This window comes from Haliotis rufescens, unplaced genomic scaffold (genome assembly GCF_023055435.1).
Source record: "Haliotis rufescens isolate VD_foot unplaced genomic scaffold, xgHalRufe1.0.p SCAF_2, whole genome shotgun sequence".
NCBI classification, from domain to species: Eukaryota; Metazoa; Mollusca; class Gastropoda; order Lepetellida; family Haliotidae; genus Haliotis; species Haliotis rufescens.
Window position 1 is genome coordinate 78,602,062 of NW_025963890.1, and position 23,560 is coordinate 78,625,621.

The 23,560-nt window shown below is 43.8% G+C and overlaps 2 protein-coding genes across 5 annotated transcripts in view; both read left to right on the top strand.

Moving 5' to 3' along the window:
• The first annotated feature begins 1,158 nt into the window (after positions 1 to 1,158).
• The window catches only part of LOC124125951, a 42,770-nt gene continuing 20,368 nt past the window's right edge, over positions 1,159 to 23,560 (top strand). For all 4 annotated transcript variants that reach the window (XM_048400659.1, XM_048400658.1, XM_048400661.1 and 1 more), the window contains exons 1-3: positions 1,159 to 1,299; positions 7,325 to 8,272; positions 10,504 to 10,557. In XM_048400659.1, coding sequence (XP_048256616.1) covers positions 7,930 to 8,272; positions 10,504 to 10,557 — 397 coding nt within the window. In that variant the 5' untranslated portion in view covers positions 1,159 to 1,299; positions 7,325 to 7,929. The remainder of the gene's footprint in view (positions 1,300 to 7,324; positions 8,273 to 10,503; positions 10,558 to 23,560) is intronic.
• On the top strand, positions 17,080 to 20,166 carry LOC124131552. The gene is made up of 2 exons (XM_048400657.1): positions 17,080 to 18,182; positions 18,568 to 20,166. The coding sequence occupies exon 2, from the start codon at positions 18,753 to 18,755 to the stop codon at positions 19,677 to 19,679; it is 927 nt and encodes a 308-aa protein (XP_048256614.1). The 5' UTR covers positions 17,080 to 18,182; positions 18,568 to 18,752; the 3' UTR covers positions 19,680 to 20,166.

Consider the following 23,560-nt stretch of genomic DNA (forward strand, 5'->3'; position numbering starts at 1 on the left):
TAAGTATGATCATGCCAGACATCAGTGATTTGTCCAGACATCAGTGATTTGTCCAGACGTGCAAAAACAGCACAGGTAAAATTCTAAATGTGTTAACAGTAATAGGTATTCAATACATATTTGCCGAAAGTAAGAGAAAAATATTTTTATAAGTGGTTTAAACATATTTTTATTCATTGAAATGAGTTGGGATTGGTGAACAAGCTTTACAGCTTATGTTAACACCGCTCCTATACACCATATATTACATATTGAAATGAAGGATGTGACGTCATCGATATAGACATTATTTCAATAATATGTCTGTACATATTACATCAAATACAAAGTGAACATAAATAGAAAGTTACAGCTTGTGTGTGTCTAACAAGTCGTTTGTAACAAAAGTAATAGTCAATCATGAGGTTATTGTCCGGTTAATTTAATTATTAATTTGTGAAGAGCTGAAACGTTTTGTCTTGATGATGAAATCGTGGACGGATTCAACTAATTTCTGATTTTCAGAGTGAGCAAGTTCATTGTTTCCGTTCATAATAGTATCCAGGTTATAACCGGTAGTGTTAAAGTGCATATTAAGTCTTATCTCAGTAAAGTGCATATTAAGTCTTATCTCAGTAAAGTTACAGCAAGTAAAAAAATAATGTTGGCGTTTTCACAATGATATCCATAGGAGCAACACGGACTGTCAATTAAATGTCTGTTAAAATACTTATCGGCGTTTAGGTCGCTACAACCGAGTCTGAGGCGGCAGTGAACGATTTGACATAATCGAGTGCCATAGCTAAGGTCCAAATAAGTGTTATTTTCGGTTTTCAACTGAGTTTTCAGTTTATTAACAATTCCTCTATGCCATACCTTATCAAAGGCTTTACTTATTTTTATAAGTCAACTACAATATATCAGAAATGATATTCTAAGATTGTTTATGAAAAAAAATTGGATGACAATAATTTGTCACAAAATGGAAAAATGTTAAATGTCAACAATAAATATATTTAAAAAACCACTCCTCGTATGCCCAAAGTATGTATTTATCTTTTAGCTACTAGTGAAGAACGTATTTCTAAGTTTGGCATTATGGCTCTTATGATCTCCCAATAGATTCTGGGCACAGAGCGGGGAAAAAATGTGCGGACTACGTAACTTCCGTTACCTTATCAGTCGCGGTCGAGTCAGTATACGTAATTCATGGCGATGATCTAGTTCAAGTCGATAGAGAAAGTGTACTTGGGGAACTGCGGGTTTTATCGATGGTCATTGACAGATGGGGGTAAGGCAATATTTGAAATGATGCCAGAAGTAAGTATCAACGTATTAATAACTCCTTACTTACAGCAGACGGAACATTCCGAGGAAATTGAAATTGTTTACGAAGTGAGCACTTCCTGGTTACGGAGTAGCTATGCTCAGTCAAATTTAGAATTTTGCATATTGTGTCAATAAGTCACTGATTTAGCTTCAGAAATCCTTCAGAAATATATATCAAAGGATGGTATTTCTCCAACTTGGGTGATGGCTCCTTCTCTACTGGGTATTAGCTCCCTCTCTACTGGGTATTAGCTCCCTCTCTACTGGGTATTAGCCCCCTCTCTACTGGGTATTGGCTCCTTCTCTACTGGGAATTGGCTCCCTCTCTACTGGGTATCAACTCCCTCTCTATTGGGAATTGGTTCCCTCTCTACTGGGTATTGGCTCCCTCACTACTGGGTAGCTCCCTCTCTACTGGGTATTAGCTCCTTCTCTACTGGGTAGCTCCCTCTCTACTGGGTATTAGCTCCTTCTCTACTGGGTATTGGCTCCCTCACTACTGGGTATTGGCTCCCTCTCTACTGTGTATTGGCTCCCTCTCTACTGCATATTAGCTCCTTCTCTACTGGGTATTGGCTCCTTCTCTCCTGGGTATTAGCTCCCTCCCTTCTGAGTATTGGCTCCTTCTCTACTGGGTATTGGCTCCTTCTCTACTGGGTATTAGCTCCCTCTCTACTGGGTATTAGCTCCCTCCCTTCTGGGTATTAGCTCCCTCTCTACTGGGTATTAGCTCCTTCTCTACTGGGTATTGCCTCCTTCTCTACTGGGTATTAGCTCCCTCTCTACTGGGTATTGACTCTCTCCCTTCTTGATATTAGCTCCCTCTCTACTGGGTATTAGCTCCCTCTCTACTGGGAATTAGCTCCCTCTCTACTGGGTATTAGCTCCCTCTCTACTGGGTATTGTCTCCCTCTCTACTGGGTGTTAGCTCCCTCGCTACTGGGTATTGTCTCCCTCTCTACTGGGTGTTAGCTCCCTCTCTACTGGGTGTTAGCTCCCTCTCTACTGAGTATTAGCCCCCTCTCTACTGGGTATTACCTCCCTCTCTACTGGGTATTGTCTCCCTCTCTACTGGGTATAAGCTCCCTCTCTACTGGGTATTGTCTCCCTCTCTACTGGATGTTAGCTCCCTCTCTACTGGGTGTTAGCTCCCTCTCTACTGGGTATTGGCTCCCTCTCTACTCGGTGTTAGCTCCCTCTCTACTTGGTATTAGCTCCCTCTCTACTGGGTGTTAGCTCCCTCTCTACTGGGTATTGTCTCCCTCTCTACTGGGTATTGCCTCCCTCTCTACTGGGTATTAGCTCCCTCTCTACTGGGTATTAGCTCCCTCTCTACTGGGTATTGTCTCCCTCTCTACTGGGTGTTAGCTCCCTCTCTACTGGGTATTAGCTCCCTCTCTACTGTGTGTTAGCTCCCTCTCTACTGGGTGTTAGCTCCCTCTCTACTGGATATTAGCTCCCTCTCTACTGGGTGTTAGCTCCCTTTCTACTGAGTATTAGCCCCCTCTCTACTGGGTATTAGCTCCCTCTCTACTGGGTATTGGCTCCCTCTCTACTGGGTATTAGTTCCCTCTCTACTGGGTATTAGCTCCCTCTCTACTGGGTATTGTCTCCTTCTCTACTGGGTATTAGCCCCCTCTCTACTGGGTATTAGCTCCCTCTCTACTGAGTATTAGCTCCCTCTCTACTGGGTATTAGCTCCCTCTCTACTGGGTATTAGCTCCCTCCCTACTGGGTATTAGCTCCTTCTCTACTGGGTATTGGCTCCCTCTCTACTGGGTATTAGCTCCCTCTCTACTGGGTATTGACTCCCTCCCTTCTTGGTATTAGCTCCCTCTCTACTGGGTATTAACTCCCTTTCTACTGGGTATTAGCTCCCTCTCTACAAGGTATTAGCTCCCTCTCTACTGGGTATTGTCTCCCTCTCTACTGGGTGTTAGCTCCCTCTCTACAGGGTATTAGCTCCCTCTCTACTGGGTATTGGCTCCCTCTCTACTGGGTGTTAGCTCCCTCTCTACTGAGTGTTAGCTAGCCCCCTCTCTACTGGGTATTAGCCCCCTCTCTACTGGGTATTAGCTCCCTCTGTACTGGGTATTAGCTCCCTCTCTACTGAGTATTAGCTCCCTCTCTACTGGGTATAAGCTCCCTCTCTACTGGGTATTAGCTCCCTCCCTACTGGGTATTAGCTCCCTCCCTTCTGGGTATTAGCTCCCTCTCTACTGGGTATTAGCTCCTTCTCTACTGGGTATTGGCTCCTTCTCTACTGGGTATTAGCTCCCTCTCTACTGAGTATTAGCCCCCTCTCTACTGGGTATTAGCTCCCTCTCTACTGGGTATTAGCTCCCTCCCTACTGGGTATTAGCTCCCTCCCTTCTGGGTATTAGCTCCCTCTCTACTGGGTATTAGCTCCTTCTCTACTGGGTATTGGCTCCCTCTCTACTGGGTATTAGCTCCCTCTCTACTGGGTATTGACTCCCTCCCTTCTGGGTATTAGCTCCCTCTCTACTGGGTATTAGCTCCCTCTCTACTGGGTATTAGCTCCCTCCCTTCTGGGTATTAGATCCCTCTCTACTGGGTATTAGCTCCTTCTCTACTGGGTATTGGCTCCTTCTCTACTGGGTATTAGCTCCCTCTCTACTGGGTATTGACTCTCTCCCTTCTTGGTATTAGCTCCCTCTCTACTGAGTATTAGCTCCCTCTGTACTGGGTATTAGCTCCCTCTCTACTGAGTATTAGCTCCCTCTCTACTGGGTATTGTCTCCCTCTCTACTGGGTGTTAGCTAGCCCCCTCTCTACTGGGTATTAGCCCCCTCTCTACTGGGTATTAGCTCCCTCTGTACTGGGTATTAGCTCCCTCTCTACTGAGTATTAGCTCCCTCTCTACTGGGTATTAGCTCCCTCTCTACTGGGTATTGGCTCCCTCTCTACTCGGTGTTAGCTCCCTCTCTACTTGGTATTAGCTCCCTCTCTACTGGGTGTTAGCTCCCTCTCTACTGGGTATTGGCTCCTTCTCTACTGGGTATTGCCTCCCTCTCTACTGGGTATTAGCTCCCTCTCTACTGGGTATTAGCTCCCTCTCTACTGGGTATTGTCTCCCTCTCTACTGGGTGTTTGCTCCCTCTCTACTGGGTATTAGCTCCCTCTCTACTGTGTGTTAGCTCCCTCTCTACTGGGTGTTAGCTCCCTCTCTACTGGATATTAGCTCCCTCTCTACTGGGTGTTAGCTCCCTTTCTACTGAGTATTAGCCCCCTCTCTACTGGGTATTAGCTCCCTCTCTACTGGGTATTGGCTCCCTCTCTACTGGGTATTAGCTCCCTCTCTACTGGGTATTAGCTCCCTCTCTACTGGGTATTGTCTCCTTCTCTACTTAGTATTAGCCCCCTCTCTACTGGGTATTAGCTCCCTCTCTACTGAGTATTAGCTCCCTCTCTACTGGGTATTAGCTCCCTCTCTACTGGGTATTAGCTCCCTCCCTACTGGGTATTAGCTCCCTCCCTTCTGGGTATTAGCTCCCTCTCTACTGGGTATTAGCTCCTTCTCTACTGGGTATTGGCTCCTTCTCTACTGGGTATTAGCTCCCTCTCTACTGGGTATTAGCTCCCTCTCTACTGGGTATTGACTCCTTCTCTACTTGGTATTGGCTCCCTCTCTACTGGGAATTAGCTCCCTCTCTACTGGGTATTAGCTCCCTTTCTACTGGGTATTAGCTCCCTCTCTACAGGGTATTAGCTCCCTCTCTACTGGGTATTGTCTCCCTCTCTACTGGGTATTAGCTCCCCCTCTACTGGGTTTTAGCTCCCTCTCTACTGGGTATTAGCTCCCTCTCTACTGGGTGTTAGCTCCCTCTCTACTGGGTATTGTCTCCCTCTCTACTGGGTGTTAGCTCCCACTCTACTGGGTATTAGCTCCCTCTCTACTGGGTTTTAGCTCCCTCTCTACTGGGTATTAGCTCCCTCTCTACTGGGTGTTAGCTCCCTCTCTACTGGGTATAAGCTCCCTCTCTTCTGGGTACTAGCTCCCTCTCTACTGGGTGTTAGCTCCCTCTCTACTGGGTATTAGCTCCCTCTCTACTGGGTATTAGCTCCCTCTCTACTGGGTATTGTCTCCCTCTCTACTGGGTGTTAGCTCCCTCTCTACGGGGTATAAGCTCTCTCTCTACTGGGTATTGGCTCCCACTCTACTGGGTGTTAGCTCCCTCTCTACTGGGTGTTAGCTCCCTCTCTACTGGGTATTAGCTCCCTCTCTACTGGGTATTAGCTCCCTCTCTACTGGGTATTAGCTCCCTCTCTACTGGGTATTAGCTCCCTCTCTACTGGGTATTAGCTCCCTCTCTACTGGGTATTAGCCCCCTCTCTACTGGGTATTAGCTCCCTCTCTACTGGGTATTGTCTCCCTCTCTACTGGGTGTTAGCTCCCTCTCTACTGGGTATTAGCTCCCTCTCTACTGGGTATTGGGTCCCTCTCTACTGGGTGTTAGCTGCCTCTCTACTGGTTGTTAGCTCCCTCTCTACTGGGTATTAGCTCCTTGTCTACTGGGTATTGACTCCCTCTCTACTGGGTATTAGCTCCTTGTCTACTGGGTATTGACTCCCTCTCTACTGGCTATTAGCTCCCTCTCTACTGGGTATTAGCTCCTTCTCTACTGGGTATTGACTCCCTCTTTACTGGGTATTGACTCCCTCTCTACTGGGTATTAGTTCCTTCTCTACTGGGTATTAGCTCCCTCTCTACTGGGTATTAGCTCCCTCCCTTCTGGGTATTAGCTCCCTCTCTACTTGGTATTGACTCCCTCTCTACCTGGTATTGGCCCCCTGTCTACTGGGTATTGGCTCCCTCTCTACTGGGTATTGGCTCCCTCTCTACTGGGTATTGACTCCCTCTTTACTGGGTATTGACTCCCTCTCTACTGGGTATTAGTTCCTTCTCTACTGGGTATTAGCTCCCTCTCTACTGGGTATTAGCTCCCTCCCTTCTGGGTATTAGCTCCCTCTCTACTTGGTATTGACTCCCTCTCTACCTGGTATTGGCCCCCTGTCTACTGGGTATTGGCTCCCTCTCTACTGGGTATTGGCTCCCTCTCTACTGGGTATTGGCTCCCTGTCTAACTGGTGACGGCTCCCTGTGTACCAATTACTATGGTTGTTTGGTCCCTCGTTACCAAGTTATAGACTTACGTCCCTAGGATCATCGCTCAGGTTTTCCATTTTCAATAGACCCGTTAAGATTCCGGGGTAGAATAGGTCTTCAGCAACCCATGCTTGTCGTAAAAGGTGACTAACGGGATCGGATGGTCAGGTTCACTGACTTGGTTGATGCATGTCATCGATCCCAATTGCGTGGATCTATGCTCATGATATTAATCACTGGATTGTCTGATTTAACATGCTCTTAAAGCTCTCAAAATTCACTCCAGGGTCTGTAAACATCATCAGCCACTGGACTTGAAACGTGACATTCTTCTTTCAACCAATGATGACACTTTTATTTGTTACAGAAGTTCAAATCTGATTTTCGACATGGCCACCACAGTAGCCATTTTGAAATACCTAATCATGGCCACTGCTCAGCTGTTTATTCCAACAATATAATGTAATGCCCTCAAAATGCATTTTTGGCGCTGTAAAAAAATTGTCTGAAATTGTGTCCTGTTTCTCTCCTTATCATGATTAGTGTTTTTCGTGTGTCATAACCGGAATCATTGTATGACATCAGAACAATTATAAGGCTCAGAGTTGAAAAATATGTTGTGTAAAATAAATTTGATTGTTGTGTATTACAACTATGTTATATAAAAGGTTTTGAAACCTTGTGGAAATGTATTTATCTGTTTCAGATGTGTTAATACAATTCTCCTTGGATGCCTTATTTCACAAATTCATATAAATAATACAAATGTGATAGAATGCTGTATCGTTATCCTAACACATTGTAGGAACATTTAGAGGAATCACCAAGTAGGTAAAAAATACATGGTAGTGTCATTATAATATGTGAAAACTTTAATTACCTCTTCAGCCTTAGAGCTGAACCCGCTGAGAAATGGATACAGAACAGCTGATAAGTTTCTCGGATGATGAGATCGAAGGTGGAAATGAAGGGGGTTCAGAGTTGCCGAAACCCCTCCGAGGTCCCTCCCTGGATGAGGCAGCTGGATGGGGGTTGGACCTGCGCGTCTCACACGAGGACAACGTGGACATCGGAGTGGACTTCCGAGAACAGACGTCTCTACCACCCAATGCTCGCCTGGACACACTCAAGGAACACGTGTGGAGATCGAGTACAGATACAGCATCTGAACTGGAAGCCACGGAGAGAAAACTTGTAAATGCTGATGAGGAAGGTCACCATTTTGACCCCAGCGTTCATCATACTGATGTTGTCATTGTTGATGAAGTCACTGGCATCCAAACACGACATGGAGTGTCTGAGAACCAGCGTCCAGGGAGTATCAACACAAAGCAAGACAACCCATGTCCGCCATCTGTCCAGGATGAAAGTAGTTCCTGGCGACCCCCAGTCCCACCAGATCCAGTGTTGACTGGCATCGCTCCACTTTGTCGGAAGGGAAGAAGTATCACGTTTTCTTCTCCTATGAATTAGCTGATCGAGACTGGGTCGACATGGTCAGGCAGAAATTGGAGGCCCCGGAATTCGGATTCAGGTGCAGCGTCCACGAACGAGACTTCCATGGTGGCAAGGGCGTCATTGAGAACATCACTGAGCACATCCGTATTTCTGAGAAGACTGTGATGGTGCTGACGCCTGACTTCACTCAGAGCCGCTGGTGTATGTTTGAGGTTGAGCTGGGGATGATCCTGAGCCTGGAAGAGCGTCAACTCCTGGTAATCCCAGTGCTGGTGAAGGACTGCCCCATCCCAGACAGCATCAAGACTCTCACGTACATAGACGCTTCATCTGGTAACGAGTGGTGGCAGCGCTTCATAGATGCCATATTGTCAAGAGGTAGGGCTGCTTTAGATATACGATCCAGCAATGTGATAAATGATAGTTATAACTGATTCGGAGATTACAAGTAACTGTGCTTCATAATAAAGTGGTGTAAATGATGTGTTATTAAAAATAACATAATATTTGGTCATTCGTCTGATCAATGTAATATCATAACAATGCTGTAGATAACGTCTCCAAAGAGAAAATATTGTGTTTTGAGGAACATTAAAATGTCTGGCAACTTCGTTTTGTGCCATTCCTGATGGCAGCAGACACACGGCGGGTATTAGTTGATGTTCAGCAAGCCGTGGCACTGCCGTTGTATTTTCGGTTAAACAAAAGTGTTTTCATGAGCACATGTTCGCTAAACAATCATTGTGTGCTGTTTTCATTCAAACACCACGTGTGTGAGTATCATGCTCACAACAAACTCACAAACACCTAAATTATGCGCCGTGCATTATCATCCACGTGCACATTTTGAATCACGTACTTAAAGTCGAGGAGATGTATTCATGTATATGTATTGAAAGATGTATTTCAATTTCATCATAAATTTATTTTTATGTTACTATTTTTTCCGTTAGTAAACATTAAGAGACCATGATTTTAAGCTCTCCTTGTTATCGTCAAGTGAGCATGTCACAGCTCTTCTTCAGTTGTCCATCCGTCGGTCCATCTTTTCGCCCGTTTATGAACTTTTTATCCTCATCTCCGGAACATGTTTAATAAACTTGGACAAATGTGTTCCAACTATCTCCGACTGCAACAACGAACACATTTCACTTTAAAAAAATCAAGGATGATCCTTCCTGATGGTGAACTAAGGTTGTCCTTTCGACACTTTCAAAACAAATATCCTTAAAAAACCTTACAATATATTTTTACCGAATGCTCACTATATTGTTGTCATTCTTTAAACAATCCTTGTATGTATGTATAGACGATATTTCTTGTATATGATTGGTTGGCTTTGAAGGACAAGGTCACTACTATGGCACCACCAGCTTATGGCCTACATAATTTGTGTATTTTTTGGCAGGATATTCACCTAAAAGCTTGCAGTGAACTTTGCATGAATTTTGGTCAATGTCACCAGAATTATAAAATCAGGAAACTGTTGGCAAAATGAGAAAGTTTTTTTACTTCTAAACTATAAGTTTATCCTCATGTATAACTTCATTCGTGAAAGTATTCATTGAAAACTACAACAGGAATGAGTATTCATGAACACATGATCATGATACAGTAGGACTTGTACAATGGACTCTGCTTTTTGCAGAGATTTCTTTCCATTATGGAATTGTTTTGTCGCTATTTTTGTCACACGCATGGTTGATAACATGTATATGGTACAAAGGCTCAAATACGTTTTTGCTGCACTTTAGCTTGTTATGAACCATAGTGTATCATCTCACCTGAAATGACTTATTTTTTATTCTATTTTGGTTCGAAACAAAATCAATATAATCAAACAGAATATTTGTTTTGGTGTAATTGTATGGAAATGTTTGCAAATATATAAAAACATTCCAAAATCATTAGCAATCTCTGGTGAGAGCAGAATCATGAATCACTATTTAAGAATCACTGTCAAATAGTGATGATCCCAGGTATCTGTGAAAAGTGAGTGTATCCTGCCCAACCGATGGCACCATCACAAACACATGCAAAGGGAAGTCAAGTGTTCACCTAAAAACACGGTACATATGGCTAAACGGTACAGTTGAACTTGATTGTCTCGACAGCAAATTTCCGAACTCAAACATGTTATGAGAGATGACTTGTAATCTAGTCTAGTTCGTACCACGGTTCAAGGTCGATAACCATAGTGTAACAAATGATGAGATATTGTGTGCCTGCTCTCGATTGTTCTTCACATTAATCATAAACATTAGGTGTAGTAAAGTCTTATCTATAGTGGATTGTTACTCACTGCTATCAATGAAATATGACTAAATTCAGGGAACTGGAAACTATCAATATAACATAATTGTATCCAGCTTGGAATGGAATTGTTGAGACAGACTGAGTAGTGTGGTGCATCTCAAACCACCAGCCTCAGATGACGTAAAGAAGGTGAGCTTCCGTATCCCTGGTGCCTTGGTTGTATTGTGTTGTAATCAGTGTATGTGACACATTCCTAGCTAAACATTACTCTAATGTTCTAACAATCCTGTTTTCTGATACGTGAACATATTTACCCATTGTATATCAGTTACATAACTTGTATATGGTTGCAGAGGAGGTGGTCAGTTTCTCTGGGACCAGGGAGGTAGCTATCCAGCCTCGCTACAGTGAGTACCATGTCTAACACAGCCACGCTACAGTGAGTACCAAGTCTAACACAGCCTCGCTACAGTGAGTACCAAGTCTAACACAGCCTCGCTACAGTGAGTACCATGTCTAACACAGCCACGTTACAGTGAGCACCAAGTCTAACACAGCCTAGCTACAGTGAGTACCAAGTCTAACACAGCCACGCTACAGTGAGTACCAAGTCTAACACAGCCACGTTACAGTGAGTACCATGTCTAACTCAGCCACGTTACAGTGAGTACCATGTCTAACACAGCCACGTTACAGTGAGTACCATGTCTAACACAGCCACGTTACAGTGAGTACCAAGTCTAACACAGCCACGCTACAGTGAGTACCAAGTCTAACACAGCCACATTACAGTGAGTACCAAGTCTAACACAGCCACGCTACAGTGAGTACCAAGTCTAACACAGCCTCGCTACAGTGAGTACCAAGTCTAACACAGCCTCGCTACAGTGAGTACCATGTCTAACACAGCCACGTTACAGTGAGCACCAAGTCTAACACAGCCTAGCTACAGTGAGTACCAAGTCTAACACAGCCACGCTACAGTGAGTACCAAGTCTAACACAGCCACGTTACAGTGAGTACCAAGTCTAACACAGCCACGCTACAGTGAGTACCAAGTCTAACACAGCCTCGCTACAGTGAGTACCATGTCTAACACAGCCACGTTACAGTGAGCACCAAGTCTAACACAGCCTAGCTACAGTGAGTACCAAGTCTAACACAGCCTCGCTACAGTGAGTACCATGTCTAACACAGCCACGTTACAGTGAGTACCAAGTCTAACACAGCCACGCTACAGTGAGTACCAAGTCTAACACAGCCACATTACAGTGAGTACCAAGTCTAACACAGCCACGCTACAGTGAGTACCAAGTCTAACACAGCCTCGCTACAGTGAGTACCATGTCTAACACAGCCACGCTACAGTGAGTACCAAGTCTAACACAGCCACATTACAGTGAGTACCAAGTCTAACACAGCCACGTTACAGTGAGTACCAAGTCTAACACAGCCTCGCTACAGTGAGTACCATGTCTAACACAGCCACGCTACAGTGAGCACCAAGTCTAACACAGCCACATTACAGTGAGTACCAAGTCTAACACAGCCACGTTACAGTGAGTACCAAGTCTAACACAGCCATGTAACAGTGAGCACCAAGTCTAACACAGCCAGGTTACAGTGAGTACCAAGTCTTACTCAGCCTCGCTACAGTGAGTACCAAGTCTAACACAGCCACGTTACAGTGAGTACCAAGTCTTACTCAGCCTCGTTACAGTGAGTACCAAGTCTAACACAGCCACGCTACAGTGAGTACCAAGTCTAACACAGCCTTGCTACAGTGAGTACCAAGTCTAACACAGCCTTGCTACAGTGAGTACCAAGTCTAACACAGCCACGCTACAGTGAGTACCAAGTCTAACTCAGCCACGCTACAGTGAGTACCAAGTCTAACACAGCCACGCTACAGTGAGTACCAAATCTAACACAGCCACGTTACAGTGAGTACCATGTCTAACACAGCCACGTTACAGTGAGTACCAAGTCTTACTCAGCCTCGCTACAGTGAGTACCAAGTCTAACACAGCCACGTTACAGTGAGTACCAAATCTAACACAGCCACGTTACAGTGAGTACCATGTCTAACACAGCCACGTTACAGTGAGTACCAAGTCTTACTCAGCCTCGCTACAGTGAGTACCAAGTCTAACACAGCCACGTTACAGTGAGTACCAAGTCTAACACAGCCACGTTACAGTGAGTACCAAGTCTAACACAGCCACGCTACAGTGAGTACCAAGTCTAACACAGCCACGCTACAGTGAGTACCAAGTCTAACTCAGCCACGCTACAGTGAGTACCAAGTCTAACACAGCCACGCTACAGTGAGTACCAAATCTAACACAGCCACGTTACAGTGAGTACCATGTCTAACACAGCCACGTTACAGTGAGTACCAAGTCTTACTCAGCCTCGCTACAGTGAGTACCAAGTCTAACACAGCCACGTTACAGTGAGTACCAAGTCTAACACAGCCACGTTACAGTGAGTACCAAGTCTAACACAGCCACGCTACAGTGAGTACCATGTCTAACACAGCCACGCTACAGTGAGTACCAAGTCTAACACAGCCACGTTACAGTGAGTACCAAGTCTAACACAGCCTCGCTACAGTGAGTACCAAGTCTAACACAGCCACGCTACAGTGAGTACCAAGTCTAACACAGCCTCGCTACAGTGAGTACCAAGTCTAACACAGCCACGCTACAGTGAGTACCAAGTCTAACACAGCCACGTTACAGTGAGTACCAAGTCTAACACAGCCTCGCTACAGTGAGTACCATGTCTAACACAGCCACGTTACAGTGAGTACCATGTCTAACACAGCCTCGCTACAGTGAGTACCATGTCTAACACAGCCACGCTACAGTGAGTACCAAGTCTAACACAGCCACGTTACAGTGAGTACCAAGTCTAACACAGCCTCGCTACAGTGAGTACCATGTCTAACACAGCCACGTTACAGTGAGTACCATGTCTAACACAGCCTCGCTACAGTGAGTACCATGTCTAACACAGCCACGCTACAGTGAGTACCAAGTCTAACACAGCCACGTTACAGTGAGTACCAAGTCTAACACAGCCTCGCTACAGTGAGTACCATGTCTAACACAGCCACGCTACAGTGAGTACCAAGTCTAACACAGCCACGCTACAGTGAGTACCAAGTCTAACACAGCCACGTTACAGTGAGTACCAAGTCTAAGACAGCCACGCTACAGTGAGTACCAAGTCTAACACAGCCTCGCTACAGTGAGTACCAAGTCTAACACAGCCACGCTACAGTGAGTACCAAGTCTAGCACAGCCACGTTACAGTGAGTACCAAGTCTAACACAGCCACGCTACAGTGAGTACCAAGTCTAGCACAGCCTCGCTACAGTGAGTACCAAGTCTAACACAGCCATGCTACAGTGAGTACCAAGTCTAACTCAGCCACGCTACAGTGAGTACCAAGTCTAACACAGCCACGTTACAGTGAGTACCATGTCTAACACAGCCACGCTACAGTGAGTACCAAGTCTAACACAGCCACGCTACAGTGAGTACCAAGTATTTCGGTAGTCCAATATTGCCATATACTGGTCGTTTCCACTGTCTTTTGCTTTCCGTAGTAGTTTCTTCACGGTCTTTACCGCAGACTCTGCCTTTCCATTGGCTTGACTGTTGTGAGGACTTGAGGTTAAGTGCTCTATGTCCCAATCAATGACAAATTTGTTAAACTCCTCCGAGTAGAACTGAGGTCCGTTATCACTAACCAGCTGGTCCGGAATCCCATATCTGGCAAAGTGTGCCTTTAGCTTCTTGATAACTGTAGTAGACTTGGTGTCTGACAGGCAGTCCACTTCCCAGAAGTTACTGTAGTAATCCACGGTTATCAGATAGTCCTTATCATTAAGTGTGAACAAATCTGATGCCACTTTTTGCCATGGTCGTTCTGGTACTTCAGTGGTCTGTAGTGTCTCCTTCTGCTGGTCTGCCTGGTATTTGCAGCACAACTCGCAAGTACTGATGTACTGTTTAATGTCATCAGACATGTGAGGCCAATACAATCTCTCTCTTGCACGCCGTAAACAACCTTCGATCCCCAGGTGAGAAGTATGGATCCTGGTTTTCATTGTTGTTCTCAGGTTGTGAGGTATGACCAGCCTTTCTACTCTGAATATGAGACCATTCTGTACTGTGATCTCGTCTCTACAGTTGAAATATGGGTATAACTCCATCGGCAAAGCGTCTCTTTCCTCTGGCCACCCACTTAAAGGGGCACTGATCTAACGGAATTCCCCGGACTGGTTGTTGCCTTTGTTATTGTTTTTTCCCCGTGAGTACCCGGATGATACGCAACGCAACTGAGCGTGACCAGAGACTGGGCTACCGTCTGCAAGGACAGCTAAATAAACTTGGAGGCTGGAGGCAATATTTGTTTTACGCATTTTTGCATAAACACTGATTGGTAACCGGGATCTATAAAGATTTCGATAAAGGGCGCATGTTAATTAATTTCTTCAACCTAAACAAACAGACAAAAAGAACGGCGGAGCTCATCGGATGTCGTCATTTGGAAATACCCCAGATGGTTATAGTTTAATACTAAAAAAGTATCCATGCAGTGAAAGCATTTTCGGATTTCGGATTGCGTCGATAATACGATATCTACTCCCTTGTTGTCATCCTAGTTTTCTCGTATAACCCCTACACTTGTGTATTTGTCGTCATTCACTTGATGCTCAGTTAATGAATTTATTACAGGTACAATTAGTGGTAGCACCACTTAGATTACCTGACAAAGGTTCCCATTTGGCATTTATTGTGTCTGGGGTAATTATTCAATCTAAATCCAGGTTTGAAGTGAGGTGAAATGTGTGTTATGTAATATGCACGTGGCAGACCAGCAAGAGGTTAATGATCAGTTGATTTACTTTTTTTTGTAAATCAACGGATCGTTCCTAGTCATCAAAGGATTAACAGAAAATACGTTGATTGATTAATCACTGTTATTTTGCACAGTGGATATGTCAAAAGTGAGTGTTTACATGTCTAGGTTTACTAAAACAAAGGGAATACACTCATATCATGGCGTGAAGTGCCGATGTAAAAACAACATACTTTGTTCAAAGGGTTAACTGATAATACGTTGATTGATTGATCATTGTTATCTATCACTCAATGGAATTTTTAGGAACTGTGGACGTTATGAAAATAGTTGTCACGTGGGCTTTCTCAGCTGACCCTTGAGACTTGACACCTATGAGAAACACCTGAAACAATCTACGTGATCAGTTGAGAAACGGACACGGGTTAAAATATCCCCAAACGATATATATTTTTAAAAATATGTGATTGTTACAGAGACACATGACATCGAATAAGTTTCTTTGTACAGCTGCAGACGAGTGGGATATTGTTCCTTTGTGTGGATATTCATGGATACATTGCTCGAACAAGGAAGCTGCCTAAAATTTATACACATAAATTTGGTAGGTTGTAATTATGGTATTTGCATTTTGTTTTCCTTCATTTGCTGTAGCATTGAACCGATTCGTCCTTGTTTCTCTACGTCTTGGTTGGGAAATTCTTCAATGCGCGATAGACGTTGTTTTCACAGACCTTTTCCTTTGTAAGCGTGTATATATTACCGTCAATTTGTAAAACGTGATTCTCTCAGGCAATTTATAAAATGTGTAAATATTTCAGTCATTTTGACTAAAAAATCTGTCCAGATTGATTAAGACGATTAAAAGGGCCTACAAACATCACAACTGATTATTATGTAGGATTAGAAGCCAAACAACATAGAAATGTACTTTTCAACGTAACATTTTCAGTCTCTTGGTGATGACATTAAACATCAAAATGTTTGGAATTCGTTATCATAATAATACAGTCACTTTGTAAAATAACTGAATATTTAGGCGTTTAATAAATTTGAAAATGTTACATATTTTGACAGTAAAAAGATATACACACTATATAAAAGAAATGCTCAGGTGAAATATTTACTTTGTGTTGCAAGTCAAAATAGTGTAAACGAAAATCGCTAAATGTGTCTTATCAAAACTTCGTCACCATTACCGATGCTACCCACAAAGATACCTACATTTCCTTATTATCTCGAAAACTGTATTTCATTTTGTTGATCAATGTGACCATACGCCCTTATTACTACCCATACAAGAGACTAATGCGCTTACGAATGGCGCAGCAGAGGTCGCGAACTAGTCTAGATTTCTGCTATACATCCGGGTACTCACTGGGAAAAAACAATAACAAAGGCAACAACCAGTCCCGGGGAATTGCGTTAGATCAGTGCCCCTTTAACACGATTTGTTTGAGTTTCTGCAGAGTTTCATCCTTTTCAGTCTCTTCTCTGATCTGCTTGATCCTGTCATCTGTTATCGGCAAAAACTTTGCCATGTTCACCTGACTGAAAGGCTCTACAATCTTTGGCTCTGTGCTTGGCAAATATGCTCTTGACAATGTGTCTGCCAAAACAACATCTGCACCTTTCTTGTACTTGATAGTGGCGTCATACTGTTGCATAGCCAGAATCATAGACTGTAGTCGTCTAGGAGCACAGTTTAAGGGTTTGCTGGTTATTGCTTCTAGTGGTTTATGATCATTTTCCACTGTAACTTTCCGACCAAATGTGTATGTGTGGAACTTTTGAAGTCCGAAAACAACAGACAGCATTTCCTTTTCAATCTGTGCATATCTGGACTCAGCCGGTGTTAGGGCACGGCTAGCGTATGCAATTGGCTTGTCTTGTTGTAACAGCACAGCACCTAGTCCAGTGGAACTTGCATCACACTGCAGTGTCAGTTCTTCAGCTTCATTGTAGTATGCCAATACTGGAGCTTCCGTAACCAGTTTTTTCACTTCAGTGAAGGCTTTCTCGTGTGCCTCCATCCATGTCCAGTCCACGTCAGTATGTGTTAATTGTCGAAGTGGTTGCATTACCCCTGACAGACGAGGTAAATATCATGCAAGGTAGTTGACGAACCCTGAGAAGCGTTGAATGTCCTCAACATTCTGTGGTGCTGGCATTTCCAACACAGCCTTTATTTTCTGTGGGTCACACTTAAGTCCCTGATCAGTGATGATGTGACCAAGAAAGGTAACCTCTTTCCTGTGTGAAGAGGTATTGCGCACGTAAAATCCTTGCCGGAAATAGTCGGTACCTTCCGGAAATAATCACAAATTTGAAATGTTTTAGAGTTACATTTGCTGTTAAAATTTATAAATAAACTGTTAAAATATAATTAAATGTACCTGTAAGAATTCTGATGCATCGTAACTATTAAATTGGATAAAAGTACGCAAAGCTTTCAACTTTTCCCATGGTGCACTTGTTTCATAGTTTTCGCGCCATAGTCGCCATGCTTGTCAAAGTGAGAGGTACACAACATTTTTAGAGAGCTCCACATACGAAGCCACAACTTTGTCATTCCTTGTAAGTACTCTCCAATTACTTATATCACGTCGTATGTAGATGATTTGTTATTTAGAAATTACGTACGTAGATGGTTTGCTAAATTGATGTCTATTTTAGAAGTCGGTTCAGGCCTCGTCACAGTACAGTGCTTGGTGAAAATAACACCACGTGGTAAAGCTATTTCAATTCCTGACCGTTGCTTATTGACACGATCATGGAAATATAATTGTTTGTTGATGGTTGCATTTCTGCTAGAATTCTTTTCCTTTAATTTTCACGTATTTGTAATATTGATGCTAGTCACATTGAATAGTTTTAGTGAGTGACCACGAGTTACCTCCTTTGTCCATTTTATGTAAACATCGGCCATGCTCATTAGAAATAGATCGTTTTTGATTTACTACTCGGCCAAAGTTAAAATATATTATTTACTAGTTTCGAAAAGCATGTTGTGATTGCTGCGAGATTATATCGTTGATTGTTACGATTAGCCTTTTGTTTGGTGCTAGGACCTGTGACCGTCCCTGTGACTGTCCCTGTGTTGCCGATAGGCATGGATAACCTTTGACCCTTGTCAGCTGGTTGTAGTCACGTGGGGGTGAGTTGTTGTTAGCCCAGACCTAGTAGAAAGATTGTAGTATTTTGCTCTTTTGTCATATTTCTGTATTCCTTTGTTGTTAATCTCGATCCTTACTTTGTAATTTGAAATGGAAGAAATTAGTGAATTAGTAATTGGTTTTATTGTCGAAGTGAATGCTCAAATGCCACTGATATTTTCAGTGTTGATTAACCAACTAAGTATTTACGATTATGGATCAACGTGTGATGACAGAAATTATTATATGATAACATGTGATATTTTTACATTTCATATTTTATTAATACTGTCTGTAGGAAATATCCATAATGCTAAAAGTAAATTAATCGTTGTACATCATAATATCGGCGCAGATCCTGACAATCGTGTTTATATTGTTTTGTAGGTTTTTCATCAAGTTGCCATCATGGAACGACAATAAATACTCTTCGATGAAACTATTCACTCTTCTTTACTGATTTCCCAAGTTACAAAAATGGTGTCAGAAGTGGGATGCAGAAGTGATGTGAAAGAAACCCCCAGGGTGACTGTGATGAGGAAGTCGATGTGAGGGAGAGTCCTACAACCAAGATGTCTGGGTCTGCCAGCCCAAGTAATATCAACTTGCAGGGGGAAGCTGAACGGTCTGCTGAAACAATGGAAGCTGTCGCGAAGGAGTTGGAGGTCCTGAGACTGAAAGTGAGGGAACAGGAGGATGCACTGGCTGCAAGGATCAACAAGCCTGTTGTCCTGTCCACAGGTCGACAAATAGCTCGCTTCAAGGACAAAGCATCAGAACCCGGCGATGTTTCACTAGAAGAATGGATTTCGGATGTGAGATGTGCTGCAGAAACCCGCAAGTTGAAGACAGAAGATTTCGCTGTTCTGCTATGCGAGAATCTTGGTGGACGGGCCCGACAAGAAATCCTTGCCAGAGGATCAGACATCAGGAATTCTCCGACCAACATTATACGGATCTTGCGGAAAGTGTTCGGCGATGGATGTGACTTGCCGTCGGCACAGCACCGTTTCTATTCCTATCGCCAATCGTCTGGACAGGATCTGGTTACTGTATCCCTTGATCTTATTGATCTATATGACAAGATCATTGAAATTGATCCTACTTTCAGCGGAATGAAGGAGTCTGCCCTTAAAGGTCAACTGGCGGAAGCTGTACAGAGCGACGTCCAAAAACGAGAGACAAGGCGCCTTACTATCGAGCACCCCAGCATGAGTTTCCTGGACTTGAGGGATCGTCTTATTGAATGGCTTGGCAACACTCCATTAAAAGAAAAGAATGTACATTATCAAGAACATCGAGCAAACTTTGAAGATGTCTTGAAGAGACAGGAGGCCATGATAGAGGAACAACAGAAACAGATACAAGAGCTTCTCACCATCAACGCTCGACCAAGGACAAGGGCTTGCTGGGAATGTGGGGAAGAGGGTCACATGCGACGCGATTGTCCGAACCGATCTGCTCCCCGTTCTAGAAGACCAAGGGCTTTAAACATGTAAAACCCACAGCGGAGGACCTCACTGTGGGGGTTGAAGAAAACAATGCTTATGGTCCACTCTTACATAGACTGGTAGGGAGATGTCCGGAGACCGTTATTGATGTTAATGGGATCAAGATCCGATGTCTGGTGGATACCGGAGCACAGGTGTCGACGATTACAGAATCATTTTACAGGGATTACTTTCAAGGAAAGGAAATTGTCGACATTGGAGGACTGATCCGCATTAAGGCTGCCAATGGACAGGACATCCCCTACTTGGGCTATCTAGCATTGGATATAGTTACTTTTGGCCATGAACTCAAATCTATAGGATTCCTGGTAGTGAAAGACCCTTTAGAACCAGCAATGCAAGAAAGAAAATTAGAAGTCCCTGGAGTTTTAGGATGCAACGCTCTTAGAGACATGAAATCCCTTTTAGAAACAAATAGCGTAACAGTGGATGATGAAGTCCGAGATCTTTTGGCATACTACGATGAGATCGCAACAGCAAGAAGTGATGCCAAAGTGAGGACAGCTGGGAAGAAACCAACACTCATACCCGCAAGATCACTGCAAGTCCTGGAAGGAAGTGTGGCACCATCGAAAGAGCCCTTCACAGCTGTCATTGAGGAAATTTCACTACCCCTCCCCAAAGGATTAGTGCTTGGACCAACAGTGGTCACTGTTGACAAAACCGGACGAGTCCTTTTTCAAGTCGCCAACTTCAGTGACAAGGACATCTATTTAAGGCCGAGGACACCTGTGGGAATACTCAACGCTGCTGAGGTGGAGCCAAGAATAGATGTAGTTGACGTCAGTTTAAATGAAGTCCAAGTCACGGAGGTATCCCATTCAATACATGGAGCCAACCTAGTAGAGAATCTCATGAAACGTATGGAGATTAACAGTGATTTGCCTTCTTCTCATAAGGAACAGTTGCACGAAGTTATTGCCAAACATGCCAGCACTTTCAGCAAGGATGAGGATGATATTGGATTCTGCGATGCCATCAAGCACAGAATTATAACACCTGATGATGCCCCAGTTCGCATTCCACATCGACGTATTCCCCAAAGCCACTGGCAAGAAGTACGAGAATATATCAAGAAGTCGTTAGACAAGGGAGTGATCAGGGAGTCATCCAGTCCATATGCGTCCCCAATTGTGCTTGTGCGGAAGGGAGGTAAACTGAGAGTTTGCTGCGACTATCGTGCGCTGAATGCAAAAACACGGAAAGACGCCTATCCTCTACCTCGGATAGAAGAAGCCCTCACTGTATTAAAGGATGCCAAATACTTCTGTAGTCTGGATCTTGCCCATGGGTTTAACCAGATAGCCGTTGCAGAAGAAGACATCGAGAAGACAGCCTTTCGGACAGGAACAGGTGGCTTATATGAGTATCTGCGGATGCCATTTGGATTAACTGGAGCCCCAGGAACTTTCATGAGACTGATGGATAAAATCTTCGGCGATGAAAATTTCCAAACTCTCCTCATCTATTTAGATGACATTCTTATATTTGGGACAACATTTGAAGAAGCTCTAGAACGTCTGGACATGGTGTTGACCAGACTCTCCAAATATAATCTGAAAGTTAAACCTGAAAAATGTCAACTCTTCAAGGAAAAACTTCGTTATCTTGGACACATTGTCTCTGAGGAAGGTATTGCTCCAGATCCGGACAAGATCACAGCTGTTAGTGGTTGGGCAGTTCCTAAGACAGAGACACAGTTGAGAGGCTTTCTTGGGTTGGCAGGTTATTACCGAAAGTTTGTTCAAGGCTTCGCCAGCATTGCAGCTCCTCTACATTCTCTGCTGCAAGGCAAAAGATTGGGAAAGAAAGGAAGAAGGAAAGTTCAGCCAGGGAGTGGTATGAAAGCTTGGGACAGCTCTTGTGACAAGGCCTTTGAAGAGCTGAAGCTTCGTCTTACCATGTCGCCAGTCCTGGGACACCCTGATTTTGATAGACCGTATATCCTTGAGGTCGACGCTAGTCACTATGGATTAGGAGCGGTATTGTCACAGGACCAGGAATCTGGAAAAGTGGTGCTGAGCTTTGCTAGCAGATCCTTAAAGGGGAAGTGTACACGCAAAAATCACTTTCTTTCTTTTTCTAAACAAAACGCAATTTTAGAATTAATTAGTATCTGTGTTTGAAAATATACACTCATTTTTTTCACAGTGAACGTAGGAAGCTCGCAATAGTGTGAAAATGATATGCCGTTATGAGGCCTTCGTTTTTCGAGCTAAACAGGCCTGAGTTATCCCCCTTAGATTATGACGTAATTGGTGCCAATTCAACTGGGTCCCTGTCTATTCTCAACGCAAAAGATATCAAGTACCAGTTTGCGGTAAAACAACATGGCCTACGACACACTCCGGCGCAGTGGTGACTCAGCATAACACTATGCTGGCTGGCATCTGAGACGCTAGAATCACACACCTGGACCTACACCACGTGAAGCGGCTCTAACAAAGCATGATGACGTCATAATGTTTATCAATTGGCACCAATGACGTCATATTGCAAGGGGCATAAGCCATGGTGTTTTTGTTGTGGAAATAGAACACTTGGTAAATGTGAAAAATATAAATCGTTTTAATGCGAAAAATATGTTAATTAATTGTGATATTTTTATATTTTTGTCTATGACACTTCTATGTTAACACTTTTAATGTGGAAAAAGTACAAGAAAAATAGGTTCATTTCCGTGTGAACTTGCCCTTTAAGACCAGCCGAAAGAAATATGGACAACTACAGCAGTATGAAGTTGGAGCTTGTTGCACTGAAGTGGGCTGTCACCGAAAAATTCAGAGATTTCCTTCTTGGAGCTGAATGTACTGTCTACACAGACAATGACCCGTTGAGCTATGTCCAGACCACTGCAAAGTTAGGTGCAACGGAAACAAGATGGATTGGAGAACTGGCACAGTTCAACCTTGTCATTCGGCACAGATCGGGAAAGAAGAACAGAAACGCTGACTCATTAAGTAGGAAAGAAACCCACATCCCTGAAGTTGCACGAATGGAAAAGATTTCCGTAATTGGCTCCAGTGACATGCCAGTTATGTCAACCATGGTACCCGTCCAACTGAAGACGCAGATCCAGCAAGACACGAAGTCAGTTTGTTTGGAGTCATTGCAAATACAAACAGTACGCCTCGAACCAATACCAAGCACAAATCTCCCTACTGTTCTCCCCGATGAAATGAAGAAAATGCAGGAAGAAGATGTGAACATCAAGAGGTTCCTATTTCATTACAACCAGGACCAGTATCCATCTTACAGAGACCGGTTGAAAGAGCATCCAAATACACGCAGAATGCTGAAATGCTGGAAAAACATGGTCCTGCGAAATGGAGTTCTCTATCGTCAGGTGAAAGTGGACAATAAGCCAACATTGCGAGTCGTTATTCCCAACAAGCTCCAATCAAGAGTCCTCAAGGCTAGCCATGACGAAAGTGGACATCCCAGTGCAGAGAGGACCATTTCCGTTCTGAGAGCGAGATGCTTCTGGCCATACATGGCACGGGACACAGAAGAATACTGCAAAAAGTGTGAGAGGTGTTTGCTTGGGAAACATGGGCCCTCTGTGAAGCCATCATATGGAAGCATCATCGCCAAACGACCACTCGAAATCCTAGCAATGGACTATACGCTGTTGGAGAAGGGCACTCATGGACTCGAAAATGTACTTGTTCTCACGGACGTGTACACTAAATTCACACAAGCCTTCCCAACCAGGGATCAGACCGCAAGGACCGTTGCCAGGATCTTAGTTAAAGAATGGTTCGTCAAGTTTGGTGTCCCCCGGCGGCTACATAGTGATCAAGGTAGAAATTTCGAATCCAACATCATTCACGAGCTATGTAGCATATATGGTGTAAGAAAGACCAAAA